This window comes from Pan paniscus, chromosome 11 (genome assembly GCF_029289425.2).
Source record: "Pan paniscus chromosome 11, NHGRI_mPanPan1-v2.0_pri, whole genome shotgun sequence".
Classification (NCBI taxonomy): domain Eukaryota; kingdom Metazoa; phylum Chordata; class Mammalia; order Primates; family Hominidae; genus Pan; species Pan paniscus.
This window is the reverse complement of record NC_073260.2, coordinates 33,918,538-33,945,696: the sequence shown is the minus strand read 5'-3', so window position 1 is coordinate 33,945,696 and position 27,159 is coordinate 33,918,538. Positions and strand designations below refer to the sequence as shown.

General features: G+C 42.1%; 1 protein-coding gene across 11 annotated transcripts in view; it reads left to right on the top strand.

Moving 5' to 3' along the window:
• Nucleotides 1-1,100: 1,100 nt before the first annotated feature.
• Nucleotides 1,101-27,159, top strand: part of FSD1L (fibronectin type III and SPRY domain containing 1 like) — a 103,116-nt gene continuing 77,057 nt past the window's right edge. Inside the window, exons 1-3 of one of the 11 annotated variants that reach the window (XM_055117769.2) lie at nt 1,101-1,527; nt 21,201-21,296; nt 23,910-24,005. In XM_055117769.2, the coding sequence (XP_054973744.1) occupies nt 1,474-1,527; nt 21,201-21,296; nt 23,910-24,005 (246 nt within the window). In that variant the 5' untranslated portion in view covers nt 1,101-1,473. Of the gene's footprint in view, nt 1,528-5,563; nt 7,481-21,200; nt 21,297-23,909; nt 24,006-27,159 lie in introns of those variants that run through there. The other 10 variants (XM_055117770.2, XM_034967917.3, XM_034967918.3 and 7 more) reach the window with 10 other exon arrangements.

Genomic DNA, 27,159 nt, shown 5'->3' with positions numbered 1-27,159 from the left:
GAGGCCGAGTTGGGCAAATCATGAGGTCGGCAGCTCGAGACCAGCCTGGCCAACATGGTGAAACCCTGTCTCTACTAAAAATACAAAAAAAAATTAGCCAGGCATGGTGGCAGGCACCTGTAATCCCAGCTACTCGGGAGGCTGAGGCAGGAGAATTGCTTGAAACTGTAAGGCGGATGTTGCAGTGAGCCAAGACCACACCATTGCACTCCAGCCTGGGTGACAGAGCGAGATTCTGTCTCAAAAAAGAAAAAAGAAAAAGAAAAAGAAAAATTATTCTAGCTATTTAAAAAATTTGTAATAGTATAAACTTTCTCACTGCTATGTATTTTTCTTAAATATACTTTTCATGGCTGTAGAACATTTCATCTCCTATATGTTCTAAAGTCCTCCTAATGCTTCCCCAATATTTGGGCACTGAAAGTTGCACTTTCCACTCATTTCATCCCCTACCTCCATTTCCTGGGATTGTTCTTCCATTGTTGCCCATCTTTGCTCAGGCTGTTTCTTTGGCTTGGAAAGGATCCAATCTTCCCTTTCTATCTCCTTGTCTTAAGTCCTTCCCTTCTAGCATAAGTCCTATCACCTTTCTCCCTCAAACTCTTTGTTATGGAAAAGAACAGATTGACCTTCATAATGAAGTATGGATTTCAAGAGGCTTATTTTCCCCGGAAGTGCTGACACAGTAACATCTTCACCAGCAGCAATGGCATTGCAGTACCAAAGGGCTCACAGACACTACTATTTCCTGGTGCTGTGCTTAGAACAACAGTTTGTTTTAGAAAATTATGATAGCTCACATATATTATGTATTTTCTATATGTCTGCTGTTATTCTAAGCATCTTATATACATTAAGTCATTTATCTTCATAACAAACCTATCAAGTGGATATTGTTAATACTCTTATTTTAGAAATGAGAAAATTGAGGTACAGAAAGGATAAGAAATTGCCCAAAGACACAACTGGCAAGACTTGGGATTTGAATTCAGACAGTCTGGCACCAGAGTCTGGGTGCTTAGCCAATGAAATAGAAGTGCAGTGAATTTGTGATGGCTCTTTATCTCCCTAGTCTCAACGCAGCCCTTAACATTTTCAGAGTATATGCAGAGGGATAGGGGCTGCTGAGCAGTGTTCTTCCTAGGAACATTGAATCTATTCCTCTGTGTTAGAGAAACCTGGCTGGGGGCCACCATGCTTTCACAATGAGGAGATTGGTAGGCAGATAAATTTGCTTTGTCCTTGATCATTCTCTGAATATGACGAGTTCAGAGGCACAACCAGAGCCATGGCAGGGTAGATGGAAAGCACTTGTGCCTTCTAGGCCTTAATCATCTCAGTGTCCCTAGTGCCAGCATAAAGTAGGCCATTACACATGGAGAAGGTGTTGTGACACAATCACATCATAATGGCTAGGGTTAAATTAACTATCCCTCCCAGGCCTTCTCCCAGGAAGGAGTGGGGCTTCTTGCAATGGACCACATGGGAGTGAGGGTGGGGAGAGGAGATTCAGAGAGCCTTCCAAACGTGAGTATAATTACAAAACTGAGTCAGAAAGGGAATGAATGGTTTTGCCCTCCAGTTTAGAGAATGATGTAACCTCACAGTTCAGGAAGATGTTAAAAGTTATCTCTGCTAGGCACGGTGGCTCACACCTGCAATCCCAGCAGTTTGGGAGGCCAAGGTGGGCAGATTGCTTGAGCTCAAGAGTTTAAGACCAGCCTGGACAACATGGTGAAATCCCATCTCTACAAAACATAAAAAAAAAAAAAAATTAGCTGGGCATGGTGGCACGTGCCTGTGGTCCCAGCTACTCGGCAGGCTGAGGTGGGAGGATGGCTTGAGCCTGGGAGGCGGAGGTTGCAGTGAGCCGAGATTGCACCATTGCACTCCAGCCTGGGTGACAGAGCCAGACCCTGTCTCAAAAAAAAAAAAAAAAGTTATTTCTACCAGGTACCCTTCCAGTGCCTGAATCCCCCTATGAATGCTCTGCTAAGCAAATGTCCAGCCCCTGCTTATATACCTGCACTAATGGGGATCTCACTACCAAACAGTCTATTCCAGCTCTCTATGGCTCTGTTAGAAAGTTGGACATTTTGTTGAATGGAAATCCATCTTTCTGTAGCTTCCACCAATTGGGTCTAATTATACCTATGGGATGCTAGAGAACAAGTTAGCTTCATCTTCCATACAATAGCCCTAAAGAAATTTGAAGTCAATGATCATATCCTCTCTGAGTTTTTCCTTTCAGGCTAAGTACTCACAGATGCTTTAGTTGTGTCTCTTCTCACATGGTTTCACTAGTCAGGTTTGTGTCCACTGACTGCTTACCACTTGGCTTAGAGCTCTTCAAGTAGAGAGCGCCAGCCCACATCAGGGCAGAACCATTCTTTCCGTCTGTATTAGTCTGTTCTCATGCCGTTGATAAAGACATACTCGAGACTGGGTAATTTATAACGAAAAAGAGGTTTAATGGACTCACAGTTCCATGTGGCTGCAGAGGCCTCACAATCATGGCGGAAGGCGAAAGGCACATCCTACATTGGCAGCAGATGAAAGAGCTTTCATCTGCAGCTTTCATCTGCAGGGAAACTCATTTTCATAAAACCATCAGCTCTCGTGAGGCTTATTCACTATCATGAGAACAACACAGAAAAGAACTGCCCCCATGATTCAATTACCTCCCACCAGGTTCCTCCCACAACACATGGGAATTGTGGGAGCTGCAGTTCAAGATGAGATTTGGGTGGGGATGCAGCCAAACCATATCACCCTCCTGGCAGACTCTGTCTATAATGAGTGCCCAGGATCAGAAATTTTTGCTCTGACTTCCAAGGGGTTGCAGGGATTTTGGGTGACTTTGGTTTTTACTCAGAAAAGGGCAGGAAAAACAAGACCGGGCATGGTGGCTTATGCCTATATTCCCAGCACTTTGGGAGGCCAAGGTGGGAGGACTGCTTGAGGCCAGGAGTTCAAGACCATCCTGACCAACACAGCAAGACCATGTCTCTGTTAAAAAAAATCAGAATTAGGTTTCTATGGTTGGGCAGAGATAGCTAATATTTTTTGAATGCTCACTACATGCCAGACACTGTGCTCAAAATTTAATATGAATTATATGATTTACCACTCAACAACCCTTATAGGTGCTACTTTTATGATCCCTACTTCACAGCTAAAGAAACTGAGGCTTAGAGAGCCTTGGAGTCTTCCCAGGCTGGGTGGCAAATGCTAAGACTCAGGCCAGATATAGTAGCAGGGAGCAACGGGCAAAGATTTTGGGCTTCAACAAAGGGCAGCATTTGACTAGTGATTATACTCCAGAAAAAACAGGTATAACAGGGAAAGGGGGAGTTGTGGTGAGAATAGGTCTTTTAAGGCCCCAAAGATCCAGAAGGAAAAAGAGCTGTGCAAGGGTAAAACAGAAGGACATTATGAGTAAGAGAGTAATTATTAGTAACAGCTACTACTTGTTAAATAATACTAGCCAGCATTTGACCTACATAATCCCCTTTAATCCTCACAGCAACCCTAAAAGGGAATTACTACTATTCTGATCGGTATGTTACAGACGAGGAAATTGAGGTTTAGCAAGGTCAAGTGACTCACCGAAGGCTACGTTGCTGGTAAGCAGCAGCATCTGGATTTAAATTCACACTGCTGACTCCATGCTGATGGCCCTATACTGACTCCCAAAGGGATAGACTGCTGGCAACACTGAAAGGAAGGAAATTTCTCTCCTAAGAGGTGGGGGAATTTCAGAATATACGAGGTAGCCCAGGGCTGCAGGCAATACCTGGCACCACTCAGAGAGGATACAGAACCTGGTTCTGGGAGAGACAGTTTTGCCAGACTCTCTACATCGGCCTTTCTGTGAGGTTATCCTAACTTGAGGTTTCCTCAGAAAGAGGTTCCTGGAGGCCCAGAGACCTCAAGAGGATAAATGTCTATGACTAGATAGGCTTTTTAAGAACCAGAAACCTAGGTTTTGAAGTGATATTTTTATGCCTCTGTAGTCCTCTCCCCGACCCCTTTTTTTGTAAACAATTTGCTTTCTCTCAGTTCAATGGCTCTCAAGCTTAGCGTTCATCAGAATTACCTAGAGGAAATGTTAAAACACAGATTTTTGGATTCTACTCCAAGAGTTCCTGATTCAGTAGTTCCAGGGATAAGGCCGGACAATTTGTACTTCATAGAAGTTATGAGGTGATGTGGATTCAGCTGGTCCAGGGATCACATTTAAGAAAAATGCTTTATTTTATTTGTAAAACTACTTTTGAAAATTTCTAAATGGATTTGGCTGTGAAAAAATAAGTACAGAAAAGGCAAAGGACTTGCCTATAGGCCAGAGGTACTGGGAGGGATTGGGTGGGAGACTCAGAGCCCAGCTCGGTAAGTGGCTGTGACGGGAGAACTTGTACAAACTGGGGAAGACAGAAGTCACAGTCAGAAGGAACTAGCTGTTCCCAGATGGGAACGAGGGGAAGCAAAAGGCCCAGGATGAGCTGGGCAGGAGAGCCAGACTGGCCAGAGACAGAGATCGAGTGAGGGCAGAAGCCCAATGGGGTAGAGATGTTGTCAAAAGCTGCAGTCTGCTGGCTGGGCTACAGGGAAAGAACTTGGGAAGCTGGAGGCAAGGAGCCAGGAGTGAGCTCCTGGGGTGTGGGACTGTGACAGAGTCTGGTGATCACATTTCAGCTGCAACTCACTGTCCCCAAAAGCCTCTTTCTTCTTTCTCTGGTGGTGCCTGTCAGTCATAAAGTGCCTAGGAATTGCCCTCAGACAGTAATGAGGTTAAGTCCTTGCAGCAAGTGAAGTGGGGACATCGCCAAGCCCTGTTTCCTCCGCTTAGTCGTGGGTCCCATAGTGGTAAGCAGGGGCAGAGCCAGGAAGCATGCAGTCTGGTGATTAGACTTTAGATGTTCTCCAATCGCCAGGCTGCATTTCTCCCTCATGGGAAACTGACTCAACTGCAGTACACAGTGTGAAGGAACGACCTTTGTGGCTGCAGCAGTGGGCTAATGGCTGGGCGCCTGGCTGCACTTGTTATTCCTCACGGAGTTGGGAAAGGTTGAATAAGAGGCTCTCTTCCCTTGGTACTAAGAGATGGGCATCTCTTTGAAGGACTGCATGCCACTACTCCTTTCAGCTGGCACACATAGGCCCACCCTGGACCCTGGCTCTCTAAGCACTACCCACCCAGCCTTAGCCAAGCTCTTCTTTTCCCTTTTGTAACTTTCATTTCATTTCTTGTACATCTCTGTCCAGTTAAAAAAGGATGTATTAAGTGCATACTATGTGGCAGACTCTGAGCTGGGGATACAGATATGGGGTAAAAGAAATTCAGCCCTCAAAAAAAAAAATCACAGTACAGTCAGGGGGATCCATGTGGAGATGTAATGACAACATTGTAGAATAAATACTGTTTCTCAAACACAGAGCTCCTTCCCTCCACAAGGCCTTTGTATTTGTTGTTCCTACTTTCTAGAATGTTCTTCCCTAGATCCTTGTACAATTCCTCTTCTCACTTTATACTCAGGTCATTTCCAAGAGAGATCTTCCCTGACATTTCTATGGAAAATTGAACCCTCCCAATTCTCTGAATCCATTTGCCTTATTTATTTATTTAGGAGCTGGGGTCTCACCCTGTTGCCCAGGCTGGAGTGCACTGGTGTGATCTAGGCTCACTGCAACCTCTGCCTCCAGGACTCAAGTGATCCTCCCGCTTCAGCCTCCTGATTGGCTCTGGCTACAGGCTTGCAGCACCACATCTGGCTAATTTTTTTTTTTTTTTAATTTCTGTAGAGATGGGGTTTTGCCATGTTGCCCCGGCTGGTCTCGAACTCCTGGACTCAAGTGATCCACTCATTGGGCCTCCCAAAGTGTTGGGATTACAGGTGTGAGCCACCATGCCTGGCCTAAGTTTTAATTTTAGCACCTATAACCGTCTAGCACGTTAACTTTTTTTTTTTTTTGGTTGGTCTCCTATACTAGATTGTAAGCTCTGTGAGAGAAACAGGGCCTTGCCCACTACTGAATTTTGTTTGTAGAACTGGTACAGAATAGGTACTCAATATGTATTTCCCTTTTATTCATTCATCATAAATGACTAATTGAACTTTTGTGAGCCTCTCCAGAGTCATCCAAATGGAAGATGAGGCCTGTCTGCTTGAGGAAGAACTTTCTCAAGCCTACTAAAGTCCAGGCTTTCTAAAATCTTCATTGATGCCTCAGGCCACACCGAGCAGGTTCTAACTCCCCACTAAGAATGACTATAATGGGCCTGGCACACGCCCTGTAACCCACACCTGTAATCCTAGCAATTTGGGAGGCTGAGGTGGGCGGACTGCCTGAGCTTAGGAGTTCGAGACCATCCTAAGCAACATGGCTAGAACCAGTCTCCACTAAAAGTACAAAAAATTAGCCAGGTGTGGTGGGGGCGCCTGTAATCCCAGCTACTCATGAGGCTGAGGCACGAGAATTCCTGGAACCCGGGAGGCAGAGGTTGCAGTGAGCCAAGATGGCACCACTGCACTCCAGCCTCGTGACAGACTGAGACTCCATCTCCAAAAAAAAAAAACAAAAAACAAAAAAGAGAATGACTATAATTTATTCACTACTAATTATGTACCATACGTTATTTAATCCTCACAATCCTCTGCAAAGTCCGCATTATTTCTCTCATTTTACAGATGAAACAAGCTCAGGCAGAGTGACTTGCTCAAAATCATACAGGTAGCGAGGTGCCGGGGAGGATGGGTGGGTCCCCGGGAAAAACTGTGCCAGGCCCCAAAGCTCATATTAATCCCACACCCACGTTTCCGCCACTCTCATCCCTATATCCCTCCTCCCACGTTTCCACCACATCCCCTAAAGGCCTTTTCCCACGTTTTCGCTACATCCCCACCCCAGCCCTTTTCCTCCCTTTGGACCGCTGGGTCCGCTCAAGCCTGGCTGCCCCTCGAAGGATAGTGTGGGGAGGGGCTTCAGATGCGTGCTGGGTGGAGGGTGGGCTAATCCGTCTCCAGCACCAGATACTCTTTCCTTCCCGGGCCCTCCGCACCGGCCGGCTGCTGGATGCCCAGTGGCCTATTTCAGGGCCGGAGAGACCGCTATCGCTGGAGGAAAAAGGATGGGGGAAGGGAGTGCAGCCTGCAGAAGCACTAGCGGTAGACCGACGGGCGGCGCTCCCCACCCTCCACGGCTACTTCCCGGGAGCAGTCAGCCGCTGCGCGCAGGCGCGGGGCGCTCCTCAGCCCCTCCCTTCTGCGGGCCGCCCTTTCACCCTGGCAACCGCGGCGCGACTACGGCGCGCGCGGACTGGGCGCGGACGGGTGGGGCCGGGCGGTGCCGGTGCGGGCTGGGGCAGTGCAGTGAGTAGCGGTCTTGGGGTGTGCGATCTCGCTGAGCCTCCTCGCACGGTTCGTCGTCTCGGGTTCGAGCCCAGTGGGCTTAGCCACTCGCCATGGACTCCCAGAAAGTAAGCGGGGGAGGGGAGCCCGGGGCTACCGAGACAAGCCGGGCCGGCACAGGGTGGGCGGGGCGCCTGGGCCCGTGGGCTGTGGGTGCGCGGGGTGGGCCTGGCCGGGCGTCCGGGCTGCTGCTGCGGAGGGCAAGGCCGCCCGGCCGCTCTCTGGGCGGGAGCTAAGAGGCGCCCACACGGATGCGGGGACCGCGCCCGGTGACTCGGGCTGGCCTCTGCTCTGCGCGCTGTCCGGGGCCCTGACTCTGGAGGAGAAACGGAGCCATCCCCCTTTTAAAATCAGCCACTCTGCAGCCCTTTCGGCCGGTTTTCATGCCTGCAGACTGCGAGCGTGCTGGTGGGGGTGTATCCGTCCTCAGCAGGTGAGGAAACCGAGGCATAGCCTTGTTTGGTGTCTCCCTGCTGACGCCGAAAGCTGGGGCTTTTTCCTCGACCAAGTCTCGTCGCAGCACCACGCTCTTTAGGTCAGGGACCGAATCTCCTTTGTACCGCCCACCGCTCCCCTTCCCATGACTTTTCCTAAGTAGATCTTAGTGTTCGTTGAATGGAGGGAAAAGACTTCAATTGTTAGGGCAGCCTTCCCACTCTCTGACCAGTTGGTGTTGCTGGGCACAGTTACTTAGGGGTCGTTGTGGAATGTTTTATACTTTCCGAACAGTTGAGGAAAGGTTATATAATCGTAAAGGTTCAATTCAGAAGTATTTGGAGAACAAAGCCAATGTCTTGAATACAGTTAGAAGTGAATTATTCAGTCATAATCTCCATATGAAAATAACCACCCTGTTCTCTTTGTTAGACTATAACGTAATTGAAATATAGTACAGGGTAGGAAAGAAAAAACAAGGAGTATTAATAATGTAGCAGGGAAAACAAAGACATATCTAAGAGACTATTCTTTTCTATTATTAGAAAGCACGGGAAAGACTTAGAACAACGTTTTCTACAATTTTGTCTAGATTCACCTTCTTGAGGATCACTTCACTGAGGGCATGAGAGAATAATGATGTGTTGAGCATTGACTATTACAGTATTTAACAAATATGCATATGATTTCATTGTATGTGTTGGTCTTGAAACTCACCTTGGAATGCATGACTATTCTTAAGGCATTTTTAAAAAATTACATTTTGTGTATTTTGAGTATGTATAGGTTTAAAATATTGTCTCTGCCTAAATTTGTAAAACATCTCTCAGCTTATTAGATAAAAGAAATGATATTTGAATGGACATTAGCAGAGGTCAAGTGAAGGAGCAAAGTCTGGAGACATGGGTTCCAGGATGCTATTTACTAGCTCTGTGATAAGGAGCAAGTCACTTAACTGTGATTAATCTGTTTCCTCATCTATGCAGTAGAAGTAAGAGTATTTTATAGTGTCATAGTAAAAATCTGATAAAATAGTTTGTTCTGAAAACACAGTATTTTAAAGTTTACAAAGTATGACCACTAAAATACTCTGTGTCCCATAAAATACAAAAAAAAATGTGTTTTAATATTGATCATCATACTTTATCAGGGATGCATTATTCCTCACTTTAATGAGGAATCAGGACATGGAGTTGTGACTCCTGGAAGGTCATGCTACTAGCCCTAAGGCTAAGATTTGAACCTGTTTGTTCTCATTTCGAATGATGTGTTAGGGTACCTACAGGTTACCACGTGCAGTTTCCTGAGAGGTAGCAAAGAATTAGCTTCTCTTTCTTAGTAGTAATAGTAATATTAGTACTATCTTAATAAGTAGTAAAGAATTAGCTTCTCTTTCTTAGTAGTAATAGTAATGTCTCTTATTTGTGATATCTTTGAGAATCAACTTCTCAATATTAGAAAATATGTTGAATTTCATTGGTGGTAGCAAATCTTTCTAATGAAAAAACAAACACCCTTTGGTTTATAGCTGTAAAAAGAATGTCCAGGATTAATGTGTATAACCAGTTCAATGCTCTGAACCTGAGCTTCCTTTTCTCATGTGAATTGCTGCAGAATCACAAGCCTCAAATAGTAATGATCTAAGCTGGATATTGTTCTCTTTAAATAAGACAGTCGTACACCCCAGACATGATTTTTAGATACTATTTTCTGTTATGGAATGTACATTGAAAATAGTAGTAGGGGTAGTACCTCAGTCAGTAGAGTATAAGAAAAATAGGTACTGCAAAGTGTGAGGAAGGCCTGAATATATACCTGAATGTTTGTTAGGCATTGGGATTTGGGCTTTACATTAGTAAGAGGATGGCTCTGGAGCCAAATCTCCAGTTCTACTATTTATAAGCTGTATGAGCTGGGATAGTTTGCTCTGTCTCCATTTCTTCATCTGTAGAACAGAGATAACAATAATTGTAATTCTCTCACAAGATTATTGTGAGGATTGTGTTCTTTTTTTTTTTTTTTTTTTTTTTTTTGAGACGGAGTTTTGCTCTTGTCGCCCAGGCTGGAGTGCAACGGTGCAATCTTGGCTTACTGCAACCTCCGCCTCCTGGGTTGAAGAGATTCTCCTGCCTCAGCCTCCTGAGTAGCTGGGATTACAGGCGCCTGCCACCACACCTGGCTAATTTTTGTATTTTTAGTAGAGACGGGGTTTTACCATGATGGCCAGCTGGTCTCAAACTCCTGACCTCACTCAGGTGATCCTCCAGCCTTGGCCTCACAAAGCGCTGCGATTACAGGCTTGAGCCACCGTGCCCAGTCTTGCATTCATTTTTAAAACCCACTAACAGTGCCTAGCATACAAAAATACTGTTAGCTACTGTTATTAATTTAATAATCCTAACTTCAAAGTAACTTTCTCCTTTTAAAATTAAGTGTAGACATTTTTCCTTTTTTTTGAGACGAAGTCTCGCTCTGTGGCCCAGGCTGGAGTAGTGCAGTGGCGCGATCTCGGCTCACTGCAAGCTCCACCTCCCAGGTTCACGCCATTCTCCTGCCTCAGCCTCCCGAGTAGCTGGGACTACAGGCTCCCGCCACCACTCCTGGCTAATTTTTTGTATTTTTAGTAGAGACAGGATTTCATCATGTTAGCCAGGATGGTCTCTATCTTCTGACCCCGTGATCCGCCCGCCTCTGCCTCCCAAAGTGCTGGGATTACAGGCGTGGGCCACCGCACCCGGCCCGACATTTTAACTTTTAAAGCATATTTTCTGCTATTATATCTGTAAGAAACGATTCACATGGTGGTTCCAGAGAAGAGTTGTTACATTCTAATAGAAAGAAGATTGGAAGTTCTGAGTCATGCAGTCTGACAGTAGAGGTTAACTTAACTAGACAGTCTTACAGAAGCTTCATGGTGGCTAGTCAACAAATGGATTAGCTTGACCAGCTGCTTTTTTGTTTGTGAAAATAACTTGGACTTCAGTGTTAATGTTAGCAGCAGATGCTCTGTTTGAGTAGAGGAAGAAAACGTAATAACCCCGGGTATGTAGGCATACTGTTGGATACAGAAAACCACAGTATTAACTCCTGGAAATAAACAGAGGGATTTTGTTTATATCGAGTTTCTGGGACGCTTTCGTGAACAGGATGTGTTATGGATAGGTGGCTTTTGTTTGATACTCAAACCTTTTGATTATGTCTTTAAACGGCTTTAAGATAAAATCCCAAAGGTTTCTTTACCGGATGAAATGTGCACGTTCAAAGAAAACGTTGAAACAAATAAGACATTTGTACCTTTTTAGAATCTTGGAGCTTGGAATTTTATAGTTTAACTTTTTGTACAGATTATTCACATACATAGGGATCACTCTTTCTAAGAAAGGTACTTACTGTAGGAATAAGAAAGGGTGGAGAGGAAGGGAGATGAGAGCTCAGAGGAAGGAAGTCACCAAGAGCATATATTGTCACTTATTTGCTTTTCCCCATTATTTCTCCTGCATATTCTTCCTACTTGGAAAGGGGTAGTGAGTGACAGGTGAGGCTTGACTGGACAAAACTAGATTGGGGAGATTGAACTGAGCAGGAGTTTTAAACATGACAACCTGCAACAAGTAGCAGATCTACACTTGGCTTCCTTATCCCAGTTTCCTGCTCCAAGCTATGTGCTATTCTTTGCCTTCATATTGTACCTTACTAGTTCTGAGAACCCCACCACATCCATAACCAACCAACTGTTCCATGTTCCAGAATTACGCCTCAGTTAAAAAAAATTGTTTCCTGAGGAAAGAGGAATGAAATTTGATTACTGTTCTGCATCCAGTATTGTGTCGGACTGTCACAACAGTTCTTATTCCTGTTGCACTGTTAGGGAAAATGAAGCCCAGAGAGGTTAAGTGTCTTGTTCACAGTCACACAGCTAGCAAATAGTAGTCTGGATTCAAGTCAAGTTTTTCTTTACAACCCATAGTTTTTTCATTACCATGCTTCTTGCCTGAATTCTTTGCATTTCAATGGTGGTATGATTAAAGTAATTGAAACTTAAAATGTAACAGGGATAAGTCCCTATAAAGCAGGGTTCCCTCCCTCCCTCCCTCCTGTGGGCGCTCGCTCGCCTGCCTGCCTGCCTGCCTGCCTGCCTGCCTTCCTTCCTTCCTTCCTTCCTTCCTTCCTTCCTTCCTTCCTTCCTTCCTTCCTTCCTTCTTTCTTTCCTTCTTTCCTCCTCTCCTTCTTTCCTCCTCTCCTCTCTTTTTCTTTTCTTTTCTTTTTTCTTTCTCAGAGTCTTGCTGTCTTGCTCAGGCTGATGGCTCACCATGGCAACCTCTGCTTTCTGTGCTCAAGCTATCCTCCCAGCTCAGCCTCCTGAGCAGCTGGGACTACAGGTGCATGCCACCATATACTTGGCTAATTTTTGTGTTTTTTGTAGAGACAGGGTTTTGCCATGTTGTCCAGGCTAGCCTTGAACTCTTGGGCTCAAACGATTGGCCCGCCTTGGCCTCCTAAAGTGCTGGGATTATAGGTATGAGCCATCACGTCTGACCTAAAGTTGTTTTTTTTTTTTTTTTTTTTTTTTTTTTTGTTAAGAAGCTAGTTAAGTGTAGTGAAAATAGTTGATAGATGATAAAGAACATGATTTAGTTAAAAACCTGGAATTTGGTCTCTCTTGTTGCCCCAATAAAAATCACTATTTTAATTTTAATTTTTATTTTTTTTGAGACAGAGTCTTGCTCTGCCACCCAGGCTAGAGTGCAGTGGTATGATCTTGGCTCACTGCAACCTCTGCTTCCTGGGTTGAAGAGATTCTTGTGTCTTCGCCTCCCTCGTAGCTGGGATTATAGGCGCCCGCCACCACACTCAGCTAATTTTTTAAATTTTTAGTGGAGATGGGGTTTTGCCGTGTTGGCCAGGGTAGTCTTGAACTCCTGCCTGACCTCAGATGATCCTCCCAAAGTGCTGAGATTACAGGCAGGAGACACTGCGCCCGGCCTAAAATTACTATTTTTATTTTGTGTGTGTGTGTGTGTGTGTGCGTGTGTGTGCACGTCTGTCTGCATGTATCTTTCCCCTTTTTTCAACTCTTTTGAGGGAATGTCTTAGCTATGTATAGTAGAACTGTGAGCAAGAAAGTAGAAATGAACACCATATTGACATACTTATGACCACTATATATAATACAGATACATTCATTTTTCAATTGAACTTGGCAGTTTTTAAAAATTAGAAAGATAGTGAAGCAGACCTTTTTTTAAAAAAATTTTAACATAGTGCTTGTTTGCAATGCTTGGCTGAATGTAAGCAGGATTATTTATACAGTAAACACATATTGAATGTTTGCTGTAGTGCTAGATATTCTACTCTTAGGGTGGAAAATATTTTAAAGTTGGTGGATTTTATCTCCAGACTTTTAAAAATATGTTTTTCACTCTTTGTTGGCACTTCTTCCCAGCCACAAGGTTCTGATAGCATCTGGTTTCAGTTATTGATGCTTGTTGATTGCTGTTAATTGAATTTTGAACTAATTATTAAAAAAGTATTAACGTAGCCAGCTTTTGCATTTCTATTGCATTATAAATATAGGTAATACAAGTTTATTGTAGGAAAATAAGAATATAAATAAAGTGAAAATAAAATAAAAACCACTCAATTCTGCCACCCAGAGATAACCTCTTCAACATTTATGTCACCATCTAGTTTTTGATATGCATATAAAAACTTTTCTAAAATTATGGTATCATGCTATATATGCTGCTCTATAATTTGCATTTCACATAATAAATTATGGATATTTTTCCATATTAATCATTCTACAATACTTTTAATGATTCAACAGAATTCTTTTGTATGCATGTTTTACAGTACCCTTTTGTTGTACCTTTTTGTTGATCCCAACCTTTTAATGTTATAAATATCACAGATAAGCATCCTTGTAGCCAAGTCTCTGCTTACACCCTTAATTATTCACTTACAATAAATTAGAAATGGAATTACTGAGTCAATGTATATCTATTTCAAAAATTTTATTTGATACATATTGTCAAGTTGCCCTTGAGAAGGGTTGTTAGTTTATACTAATACTCGCATCTCCACTCCAATGCCACCTTCTCTCATTAAATGGTAGGACCTCTGGTTTCTTTGGCCAGCTATGAGCCTCCTTGACTTTACTGGGTAAAACAGCCAGTTCAAAGGCCACTGCACATGGTTAAGGCTTCTTTATCCTCTGGTGTGCTTTATTTTCCTCAAATCCTAGATGGGAGATTACCTCCTCATATGCTGTGATATCTTAAACTGGGTTCAGGGCAGAAAGGCAGCATTCCCCAGCCAGTTCTTTTACTAGCATTTAGACTTTTTCTCAGCTGGTAAGCTAGACAATCAGAATTGATTGTAGGCTGTCTCAGTTACATCTGTGTACAGGTAGTGTTCTCAACTGTTTCACTGTTAGAGAGGGTGTAGCCTTCCATCATTTAGGTATATTATGATTAGATTCCTGAATTTCCCAGTTCTCTTTTTTTCACCTTCTTGCATCACATCTGAGCATGATACTTTTGTTAAAATAACTGGTGAGATTCTGATTATCTAGCTAACAGCTGGATAGCGCTTTCTTGATTCCGCTCTTTATCACTGTATGGTAAACCTACCTAACAGCAGTAGTTTAAGCATACTATTAGAATGATCCTGTATGGCAGACTCACCTGAATGTGTCTTCTGAGCTTCACTGGGCTGTGTAGTTACCTTGTCCAGCCCACTGCCACTGGACCTTTTCTGTATATAAGGCAGTTCTCCTGCTCAGCCTGCCACCACTGGACTCTCTCCCTTGTATGTAATCCCTTAATAAAATACCATGCCTCATTTGGTGGCTCTGGGTTTCTTCAGCCTCTTGAACCTGGTGCCATCCCCACTGGAGTCGATGGAGGGGTTCAGCATGAAGTCACCTAATTCAAAGGACAGGTCTATGTGTGGGATGATGCAAGTGGCATCATTTCTGGTGGCATTATTGGGCATTTTCCAGGAATGTTACATGCTGATTTGATCAATCCCTTTCCTCTGGTTGCAGGAACCCTATGATTATTTCATACAATCCCCAACAGTTTAGGCAGCCTAGGGTACAGGCTCTGGAGGCAACCTCCTGGATTTGAAAAGCAGAGGTTCTGGGGACAACCTCCTGAATTTGAATCATGACTGCCAGTTGATAGCTGTGTGACCTAAAACAAGTTTCTTAACATCTTGAATCTTTCCTTTTTCCAACCATAAAATGTGAAGACTCATACTACTTTTTTATCAGATTTGATGATTAAAAAGTTACTCCATATTAGCAGCACAGTGCCTGGCACATAGAAGGTGCTTAATGAAATACTAACTAAATTGGCTATAATCATAGTTTGACCCCCTTAAATTATAGATCTATTTGTGGTATTTGCAGGGGCTCTAGATTTTTGTATCTTGATTTTTTGGAATACTACTGTAGAATTTGACTCAGAAGTCTTCTCCTCATCTGAGAAGATGCTGGTGGGAAACCCATATGTCAGCATTTCTCTAATTATGACCACATGGATGCTGATGCCCTCTGATTTGGAGTTATAACCTGTTGATCAGTTCCAGGTTTCCAGATTGTTGATCAGTTCCAGATTTCTAATCTTGAAGTAAAATCTTAGTCCTTTGGATGCCTTTAGCCGTTCTGACCTTTTCATGAACCTCTGATCTCTGTTTTATCAGGTAGTACAGTGTAGTCCTTTAAGAGCATAGACTTAGGAATCAAACTGTCTTAATTTGAATCCTGGCTGTGTGACATATTAGCTTTGATATTCTAGGCAAGCTGCTTAACTTCTCCATGCGTCAGCTTCCTCATTGGAAAATGAGGATAATAATAGTAACTTACTTCATAGGATTCTTGAAAGGATTAAATGAATTAATAATATGTATAGAGCTTAAGATAGTACTTGGCACTTAAGAGTACCAAAGTGCTCTTTTGCTCAGTCTATTGATTATCCTTTTACTTGATTGATAATGATTATAAACATAACTTTAAGCTGTGCTGCGTTGAAGAGAGTAACTTATGTCTTGTACATCTTAGATTACTTTGATTCATTCCATAACAGTGGTTGCATTTGTGCTTGGCTAGGGTGTATATAATGCTTTTTCTTGTTGGTGTAGCAGTTGCCTTAGTCTAAATCCATAGTCACATCATTGTATTTTTTTGTTGTTGTTATGAGGGCCTGGTAATTGTGCTACATCACCAAAAGACATTTGCTGAGATTGCCTGTGCAGACTTCCTATGGAGACTTATCTCATATATTTTACTATGATCTAGCAGAATTGGCATTTGTCAAAGCATGTCTTCAGACCTGTGTCACCTAGAACTTTTAGTTGTCACCACATGAATCTTATAAAATATAATTTTCTAGATAAGCTTCAGATAATTTATATTGCCTTTATTCATCTCTGTTTATCTATTTATCCATCAGTGTTTGTAAGGTAATGGGAGGCTTGAGATCTGATATAAAAATCTGAGACCTTCGTAGGCATCCTTTAAGGTTGATAGAATCCCATGGGGCAGATGAAAGTTGTCTTTGCCCTTCTTTACCCATAAGGCTTTGATTAGAAAAAAAAATGAAATGATTATATGTAACATGGGCTCATTCTATAAGTACATTTTTGGAATTTGTTTTATCAGTACATTGTGTATATGTTTTAGGACAGAGGTTATAGGTAGAGAAACTGATAAGTGAGAGGGCTCCTAGGTAGAAAGCAAGTCAGATTAGATAAATTCATAGCAGGCTATGCAGCTGGAGTGTAACAAGGGAGAGGAAGTCTGGGGAGATGAAGCAGGTGAGGTAGGCAGTGGACAGATCATTTGAGATCTTATAGGTCATGTTAAAGATTTTCAGTTTTATCCAAGGTACAATGGGAATCTATTGAAGAATACTGATCAGGAAGCGTGATGCTATCATTACCCTAGCTGAAGTATATAGAGAACTGATTACTGGGGAGAAAGATTGTTATCAGAGTCTGATTAAGAAAAATTTTGCTGCAGTGAAGGTTGAGATATAGGTTGAGATATGATAGTAACTTTTACTAAGATAGTAGTAATAATTCTGATGTCACAGGATACTTTGGATGTTTCTTAACCAGCTAGAAACCTCTGTAGCTGGCAGTGTCTCTCCTTGAATTTCACTCATGCCGGCTGGGCTTGTTCTGCCCACTCGGCCTGGCAGGCTGTGCTTAGCTCATGCTGCTGGCCTGGATCCCACACCTGCCAAGGGCGAGCCAGGCATGGAGCAGTGAGGGGTGTGTGAGCGAGCGAGTGAGTTTGGGGTCCGGCCACTGTGCACAGCCTAGCATGCTGGCTGCTGTGGCCATACGGGCAGCTCCGGGCACTGGCACAGTCACTGGCTCCATGCGAGGCTGCAGCTGGACCAAGCATACTGCAAGTGGCTTCCTCTGTGGGTGCCTGCGTCTGGATGAAGTGAACACAGTGGTGCCTGAAAACTCAGAGATGCCAGTAACTGCAGAGCCCCAAGGGGTTGGGGGCAGGGGTGCTACACCTCTCTTGTTCCTGCCACCTGCAGCTTGGCCAGTGGGAGTGGCAGGGCATGTTTCAGCCTGTTCAGTCCTGCCACCTTGCTTGGGCCTGTGGCTCCCAGGCTGGCCCAATCCTGTTGTCACTTGCTGTCATGTGGGGCAGCCGCCTGATGCTGGTGGAAGTTGGGAGGGCTATAGTGTTACAGCTCTGGCTCAGGGAATCCCGAGGTCTAGGCCCTTAGAAGTGTTGCTACTCTTCACTCCTGCAGTTCATGTCACTGTCTGCAGCTTGGTGAGCTGGCCAGGAACATGTTACAGCCCCTTTTGCTCCTGTCTGCAGCTTGGCAAGTGGGCCAGGAAAGTGTTACAGCCCTTTCTGCGCCTGCCTTTTGGCGGTTCCTGAGTTCTTGTCCTGCGTACAGGAAGAATGAGGTTGCATGGACAACTGGGTGGTGAGCGAGGCAGTGGAGAGTTTTACTGAGTGACAGAACAGCTCTCAGTGGAGAGGAGTCCTGAAATGGGTAGTCCTGATAGACGGCTGAGTCCAGGGTTTTTATGGGCTCAAAGTGGGGAAGTGCATGCTGATTGGTCCATGGGCAGGAGGAAGTATGTGCTGATTGGTCCATGGGTGGGCGTGGAAAAAGCACCATTTGTTTGACTGAAAGGCATAAAGGAAATTCTTATTCAGGGTTGTGGATTCCATCAGGAACTGGCAGCCCAGTTTTCAGGCTTCAGGCTGTCTTTGGCCTGAAGGTCAGGTTTCACCAGGGACCCACCCCTATCTGCCTAGGACTACGTCTGCCTCCTGCTGCTATCACTAGAACCATTAAGGGATAAAATCTATAGAACTTTGTGACTTCACGTAGAGCACAAATTAGAGGAGAGGAGATAGTGATGATGGCCTAGCTTTCTTTCTTTGCTCTTGATTAAATTTAGAGGTCCTGGAGGGATAGACTGGGGTAGAAAACTCATTGAATTATGATATATTTTAGATCTTTTCTGCTCTCTTTCTCTGCCCTGGCATATTGCCTACCATATCTAGACAACACTTTTTAAAAACTGCTGGATTTGATGCCTGTTCAGCCAGTCTCCCCTTGTATACCTCCTAGATTAGGCACATACTATCCTTATATACACCTTTTACTTGACTCCTACCACCATAGAGAAAATTTTAGCTTTATGTCACATATGCAAGCTAGGGTCAAGTTTCAGAACTCAGCACATGTAATCCTGTTTCTTTAGTTTTCATATGTTTTGGTGCTGGTGGTAGTTTTGTCTTAAATATTCTGATTCCTTGTAACTTGTTTTCCAGTTCTACTGAGCACCAAGTTCCTTAGTGCTTTTTATCTTTATGCCATTTCCACTTAGTTCCAGCCAGTCCCCATTCTTGTGAGGGTCAGAAAGGTTGAAGCCTTGGCCCTCTCCCTGATAAACTTACTATTTTAGAATGCTAAATATGAGCCTTGGATTACAGTCTTTTTCATTTGCTCATCCTCTCTACAGCAGTTGCAGATTAAAGGGCAAGTGGATCAGAGCTTCTGGAGCCTTTGTCTCAGTAGTCTGCCCTTGGGGAACTTTGCGTATATTTCCTTCCTCCTTTAAGCTTAGAAAAGCTTAGCAGAGGCCGGGCGCGGTGGCTCACGCCTGTAATCCCAGCACTTTGGGAGGCCGAGGCGGGCGGATCACGAGGTCAGGAGATCGAGACCATCCTGGCTAACACGGTGAAACCCCGTCTCTACTAAAAATACAAAAAAATTAGCCGGGTGTAGTGGCGGGCGCCTGTAGTCCCAGCTACTCGGGAGGTTGAGGCAGGAGAATGGCGTGAACCCGGGAGGCGGAGCTTGCAGTGAGCCGAGATAGCGCCACTGCACTCCAGCCTGGGCGACAGAGCCAGACTCCGTCTCAAAAAAAAAAAAAAAAGAAAAAAAAAAGAAAAGCTTAGCAGAGAGGCAGCATTTTATCTGTATTAGCTAACAAGGTCACATTGGTTGCTATGACTTTCTCTTTATGATCTGAATGGTTGCTTCTTCTGCAGCCAGGTTTACTAATGTATTCGGTAGCTTTGAAAATATAGATGATCTTAAATGCTGGGGTTCCAGAGTCCTCTACAGCTGGCTTGTCCATTCTCATAGCATCTCAGTGGTGTATTGTAGCCAAGGCTCTGAAGCCCTCCCCATCTAAAGATTGCAGTGCATCCTCTGAAAATAATCTAGGCCTTTAGTCTTTGCAGTTTTGGCATTAGGGTAAAGCAACTTTTCTCAGAATGTGGACCCTTTATCTAGGTGTGTATTACAGACTCTCATGCTGTACTGGAACTCCTTGTTAAATTCAAGAGCTGTAGAGTGCTCTCTCTTCAAAGAATGAGACCGTGTTTCTCAGAAATACTATATCAGCCTTTAAAGACCTTTCTTTCTCATCCACTTTCTGGGGAAGTACAGTATTTTTACAGCCTTAGGCAATTCATATAGGATATCATTCCCCTAAAGGCTTTAACACAGATTGTAGAGTTTCTTTCCAGAAGTATGGCTATTAATACATCTTAGGCCAATACAGTTGAAAAGGGTCTTTCATCTGTGGTAATAGAATTTTGAATGAATTTAAGAGGAATGGTAAATATAAGATTAACTGTAATCGCTGGGAGTGGTGGCTCATCCCTGTAATCCTTGCACTTGGGAAGCCGAAGTGGGTGAATCACAAGGTCAGGAGTTCGAGACCAGCCTGGCCAGCATGGTGAAACCCCGTCTCTACCAAAAAATACAAAAAATTAGCCAGGCACGGTAGCTTGCACCTGTAATCCCAGCTACTCGAGAGGCTGAGGCAGGAGAATTGCTTGAACCCAGGAGGCAGAGGTTGCAGTGAGCCGTGATTGCACCACTGCATTCTAGCCTGGGTGACAGAGTGAGACTCCATCTCAAAAAAAAAAAAAAAAAAAGATTGACTGTAATCTAAGGGTGGTATTTTTTTGGAGGTATGCGATAGTATCATAGAAAATGGAAGGCATTATTCTGATGATTCTTTGAATTTGTCTAACCTGTATGTCAGTTGTCCTTAGGTGCAGTCTTGTTTTTGTTAGCTGCCAACTTTGACGTGGACATTTGCACTTTCTGTGATCCCAAGAAGTCTTCTCTAACCCAAAACATGAGTGAACGGTGTAAATTTCACAGGAGAGAGGAGTGTATTTGTTTCTTCTGTTATGGTATTGGACCCCGAAGTGGTGTTACTTATGTACCAATTTCTTTTGAGAGTTGGTAATTTTAAAATGTCTTTCACCTTCTAGAGTTAATATTTATGTAAATAAAAACTGAGAAATGAGTGAAATTCTGGTAAAGGAAGTTGGTTGTAACATTTTAACTTATATCCACATATAGCTATTATAATTCAAGAATCTGGCATAACATAAGCACATAAAGAAATTCTGGTCTTCCAAGAAAAAAGTTCAGAAAGCTTTTAGGTCGTTTATTTTTAATTGCAAATTAATAAGATTAATAGAGGATCTCTGCCCTATTTCCACTCTTAGAAATATATGGTCTGTTTGGATGACATAGACCTCTTAAGTCTGTATTATCCAGGATGGTAGCTTCTAGCCATAATGTGGTTTTTGAGCACTTGAAATGTGGCCAGTTTGAATTGAGATATGCATAAGTGTAAAATACAAACTGAATTTTGAACACTCCATACTAAAAAAAAGAAAAACTCATTAATTGTTAAATATTGACTACATGTTGAAATGATAATATATTTTGAATCTATTAAATAAAATATTAAAATTAATTTGTCCTGTTTTTCCTTTACTTTTTTGATGTGGCTGCTATTGGCTCCTACTGTATTTATATTGGACAGTACTGCTTTAAGGAGAATGAAAACGTTACAGTTGATAAAGCCTGTTTTCTGATCTCTAACATCACTATTGGACCAGAGTCTGTTAACTTGCAGCAGGTTGGTAGCTCTTAAAGGAGCAGAGGATTTAACTTGAAGATCTGATTCAAAATTAGAGCATTTAGATGTCTTTGACTATACTCATTAAAAAACAGGAACATTAAAAAGGTAGGCTTTAGCTGGGAGCAGGGATCATGCCTGTAATCCCAACACTTTGGGAAGCTGAGGTGGGAGGATTGCTGGAGCCCAGAAGTTCGAGACCAGCCTGGGCAACATAGTGAGACCTCGTCTCTACAAAAAATCAAATAATGAGGCAGGTGGATATGGCTTGAGCCGAAGAGGTTGAGGCTGCAGTGAGCTACGATTGTGTCACTGCACTCCCACCTGTGTGACAGAGCCTCAAAAAAAAAAAAAAGGCTTCTCATTAAAATCTTTGGAGCTCAGGTCTTATCTAGTTGGGGCAATAAGTTACAGCTATCTCCAGATTTTTGCTATGTAATTTCTGAAATGTAAAGCTTTCTACTAAACTTAGACCAAAAAAATATGTAAATGGGAAGCTATTTTATGCTAAGGAGATTTTATTTTTTGCTCTGAACTGTATCTGCCTTTTTTTTGGTACCAATGTTTTATAATTTTTTTTGGTGGAAAGTTTTTTTAAGTTTTTTTTTTTTTTTTTTAAGATGGAATCTTGCTCTGTCACCCAGGCTGGAATGTAGTGGTGTGATCTCGGCTCACTGCAACCTCCACCTCCCGGGTTCAAGCAATTTTCTTGACTCAGCCTCCCGAATAGCTGAGCTGGGATTACAGGCGCCCATCACCACGCCTGCCTAATTTTTGTATTTTTAGTAGAGACAGGGTTTCGCCATGTTGGCCAGGCTGGTTTCAAACTTCTGACCTCTGGTGATCCACCCGCCTCAGCATCCCAAAGTGCTGGGATTACAGGCATGAGCCACTGTGACTGGCATTTTTTTTTTTTTTTTTGAGACACAATCTTGCTCTGTTGCCCAGGCTGGAGTGCAGTGGTGAGATCTCGGCTCACTGCAGCCTCCACCTCCCAGTTCAAGTGATTCTCCTGCCTCAGCCTCCTGAGTAGCTGGGATTACAGGTGCATGCTACCACGCCTGGCTAATTTTTGTATTTTTAGTAGAGACGGGGTTTCACCATGCTGGCCAGGCTGGTCTCAAACTCCTGACCTCAAGTGATCCACCTGCCTGGGCCTCCCATAGCACACATGTGTGGTGGCACATGCTTTTTTCACTACTACAATACTTTATGAACATTTGTATAAAATGTTGCCAGGTATGGTAGCTTACACCTGCAGTCCCAGCACTTTGGGAGGTTGAGGCAGGTGGATCTCCTGAGGTCAAGAGTTTGAGACCAGCCTGGCCAACATGGTGAAGCCCCGTCTCTACTAAAAATGCAAAAATTAGCTGGGCGTGGTGGCGGGCACCTGTAATTCCAGCTACTCGGGAGGCTGAGGCAGGAGAATTGCTTGAACCCGGGAGGTGGAGGTTGCAGTGAGCCGAGATCACACCATTGCACTCCAACCTGGGAGACAACAGCCAAAAACTCTGTCTCGAGAAAAAAAACTTAAAAAAAAAATGTTATCTCCCTTCAGACTGTTTCCTGGGCTCCTTATCTATAACCCTTTGTCGATATCTGATTATATTTTTTAGGAAAACCTTTATTCCACAAAGTCTTATAGGCTTTATTAAAATATTTAAGCTCATAGGTGCTTACAGAAAAAAGTCCTATGCTTATGAGAAAATTACAAAGTATTAAAGTACTTGCATTTGATTTTTTTCTGAGACTATAAATAACCTTGTTTGGTTTTTGCTGTTGCTACCAATGAGGAGTTACTGCAACTAGACTTGTGCTGTCCAATATGATAGCATTGGTTACATTCGACTATATAAACTTAATTAAAGTTGGAAAAATTAAATTTAGTTCCTCAGTTCTAGTCACATTTCAAGACTTCTTTAACTGTGTGTGGCTAGTGGCTACCATATTGGGCAGCACATTTATAGAACATTTCCATCACAGTGGAAAATTTTATTGGATAGCACCGAACCAGAGAGAAAATTAACCAAATGTTTTATTTAAATAGGAAGCATTATCAAAGTCTGAGATATCTGCTACTAAAATTGCTTTATTTATTATAGTTCTACAGCATCTGTAAATATTGGAATGAATGTTGTCATTCTAAATGCACATGTATTATCTAGTTTCATATCTCTAAAATAGGTTTATTTTTGTAAATAAATAAAATGTTGATGAATTTGTGTCTCCTCACTTTTATTCCTCGGTTCCTGATGTTGTATTCCGTTTCCATTTGTTTTTACAGCATTTAAAGATTTTGCTCTATTCCGTTGTCATGGCTGATGACCTAAAATAATTCTATTGATATTAAGTTAAACTGATCATTTTCAATCTGAAAAGTATCATGGTGATTAAGTTGCATATTAGGAATAAGAGGGCTTAATACAGTACAAATATATACCCCATCTTTTCTAATTATAAGCCTTTGGAAGTTTGGAACAATGAGAAATTTTACATTGCTCCTATTTGTTATACAATATACTCTTACATAAAGTTTGTTTAGAGAATGCTTGTTAATGAGTTTTGTAACTCTTCCATTGAAATATAGTATTTTAATGCTTTTCTTAATTCTAGGAAGCTCTACAGAGGATCATTTCAACTCTGGCAAATAAAAATGATGAAATTCAGAACTTTATTGATACACTACATCATACACTAAAAGGAGTTCAGGTATGATTGTTTTATGAAAAATTTTGTGTAAATATGTCACAATGAGTCAAATCTGAAGTACAAATATACTCTATGAATTTTGGGTTATAAACTAATGGAGGTGAGAGCAGGGTTTTAAAATAGCAGATAAAGTAAAAATGTTTTCATTGCAATTCCTGTTTTGTCCATGGAAAAATCCAAATAGTAAGGGAAAAGGAAAACTCTGGAATAGTAGTTGTTAGAAAATACCAGAGTGCTCACTTTAGTCCTTTTCCATTTGACATTTTTTTCTAATATAAATTAAGAGCAATTTGTAGTTTTTCAAAAGTGCTGGCAAGTAAAACGTTTCTTTTACAATAAACAATAGAAGAAAAATTTTGGCTACGTGTGGTGGCTCATGCCTGTAACCCCAGCATTTTGGGAGGCTGATGCAGGTTGATGGGTTGAGCCCAGGAGTTTGAAACCAGCTTGGGCAACATGGCAAGACACCGTCTCTACCAAAAAAAAAAAAGATACAAAAATTAGCTGGGTGTGGTGGCATACACATGTCGTCCCAGCTACCCAGGAGGCTGAGGTAGGAGGATCGTTTGAGCCCAGGACGTCAAGGCTGCAGTGAGCATTGATTGTACCACTGCACTCCAGCCTGGGTAATAGAACGAGACTGCATCTCAAAAAGAAAAGAAAATGTTATTGGTAAGGGGTCTACTTGTAGAAGTAGATGAAAGTAACATAAAAATAAAAGGTAAAGTGCCCATTGAGAAGGGAGAGGAATACTTAAGAAAATAGTTCCAGGTTTGGGGAGATAATCTATATTGTAAGTAGTGACATATTGATTGTGGAAGAGAGAACTCAAGATAATCTGGTTGCTAGAAATGTACAATCTACCAAGACTGAATCAGAAAGAAATAGAAAATCTGAATAGGTCAATAATGAATAAGGAAATTGAATCCGCAGTGAAGTCTCCCATCAAAGAAAAACCTGCAACCTGATGGTTTTACCACTGAATTCTAGAAAATATTTAAAGAACTAATGTCAGTTATTCTCAGCCTCTTCCAAAAAAATCAAACAGGAGGGAGTCGTTCCAAATCCATTTTTACAAATTCAACATTATCCCAATAATAAAGCCAAACCAGGGATACTACAAAAGAGAGAAATACAGGCCAGTATTCCTAATCAACATAGATGCAAAAATCCTCAATAAAATACTAGCAAACTGAATTCAGTAGCACATTAAAAAGATCATTTACCATGATCCAGTAGGATTTATGCCTGGGATGCAAGGATGGTTCAACAGAAGTCAATAAATGTGATACACCATATTAACAAAACTAAAGACAAAAAAAAGTGTGTGGTTATCTTAGTAGATGCAGAAAAAGAATTTGACAGAATTCAACATCCTTTCATGATAAAAACTCTCAACAAATTAGGTGTAGAAGGAATGTACCACAACACAGTAAAGGCCATATGTATAATAACAATCTCACAGCTACCATCTTATCAAAGGTGAGAAGTCAAAAGCTTTTTCTGTAAAGTCAGGAACAAGACAAAGATGTTTACTCTCACCACTTTTTTTTTTTTTTGAGACAAAGACTTGTTCTGTCACCCAGGCTGGAGTGCAATGCCGCAGTCTCAGCTCACTGAAACTCCTGCTTCCCAGGTTCAAGCGATTCTCCTGCCTCAGTCTTTAGAAAACTCTAAAGTCTCTACCAAAAAACTGTTAGAACTGATAAATTCAGTAAAGTTACAGAATGCAATATCAACACACAAAAATCAGTATTGCTTCTATACATGAAAAACGAACTATTTCAAAAAGAAAATAAGAAAACAATCCCATTTGCTGTAGCATAAAAAAATAGGAATACATTTACCTAAGGAAATGAAAGATCTGTATACTGAAAGCTATAAAACACTGATGAAAGAAATTTAAGAAGACAAATGAATGGAAAAATATCCCATGTTTGTGGATTAGAATTAACATTGTTAAAATATTTGTACTACCCAAAGTAATCTACAGATTCATTGTAATCTCTATCCAAATACCAATGTCATTTTCCACAGAAATAGAAAAAATTCTAAAATGTATATAGAACTACAAAAGAACCAGAATAACCAAAATTATCTTTAGCAAAAAGAACATTCATGGGAGGCCGAGTCGGGTGGATCACCTGAAGTCAGGAGTTCAAGACCAGCCTGGCCAACATTGTGAAACCCCATCTCTACTAAAAATACAAGAATTAGCTGGTTGTGGTGGCAAGCGCCTGTAATCCCAGCTAGTTGGGAGGCTGAGGCAGGAGAATCGCTTGAACCCAGGAGGTGGAGGTTGCAGTGAGCCGAGATCGCACTACTGCACTCCAGCCTGGGTGATAGAGTGAGACTCTGTCTCAAAAAAAAAAAAAAAAATTATTTTAGCTATCTTGAACTATTTTATTGGAAAACTGGTGAATCAGTTTTCTTTAGATAAGCATAAAGCTCATGGCTATAAAGCTCTTGATCTGTGGACAAGCGAATCATCACATTTGGTATCTGGAAAGAGAGATCTTATGTAGAGCTAGCTCAAATTAGAATTCTACCTTAACGTTAGAAAAAAAAGTAGTGGGGGAATTAAACTACAACCTCGTTGCTGAAGATGGGAGCTTAGTAGTAGGCAAAAGGCAACAAGATGCCATCTGGTGATTGAGAGGAAAATAGTCTGTTTCTTTTTTATGAATGAATAGACTGAGGTCTAGGAATTTAAGTGCCTTGTATAAGGTCATGCTGTTACTGAGTGGCAAATGTGGGATTTGAGTTAGGTTTTTTCCCTTCCTGACTGCACATTCCACTTCTATAGTTGTTCTTACCACTGTAAATAGACTAGTAAAATAATTACCACCACCTTTGATGAGGTGCCTGTGAGGTATCTAGTTTTTATAAACATTATAAGCAAAAGTTTGGACATACAATATTACAGTAGATTGTATGTATTAGTTCTCTTAGTCAGTGCCAGTTCGCTTCTCTTAATTGAATGATTCATCCAAGTTGAAAAATGTCTTAAGAGAATTTCTTCTATCTCATAATTGTTGCAAGTGTGGATATTGCTTATCTAGGGATTTTACAAATAATTCAAGTTATTTTTTGTTGAAATAGCGGCAAATATAGCAATGGGGAACTCAAGAGACTTGAAATGCATTATTGACCA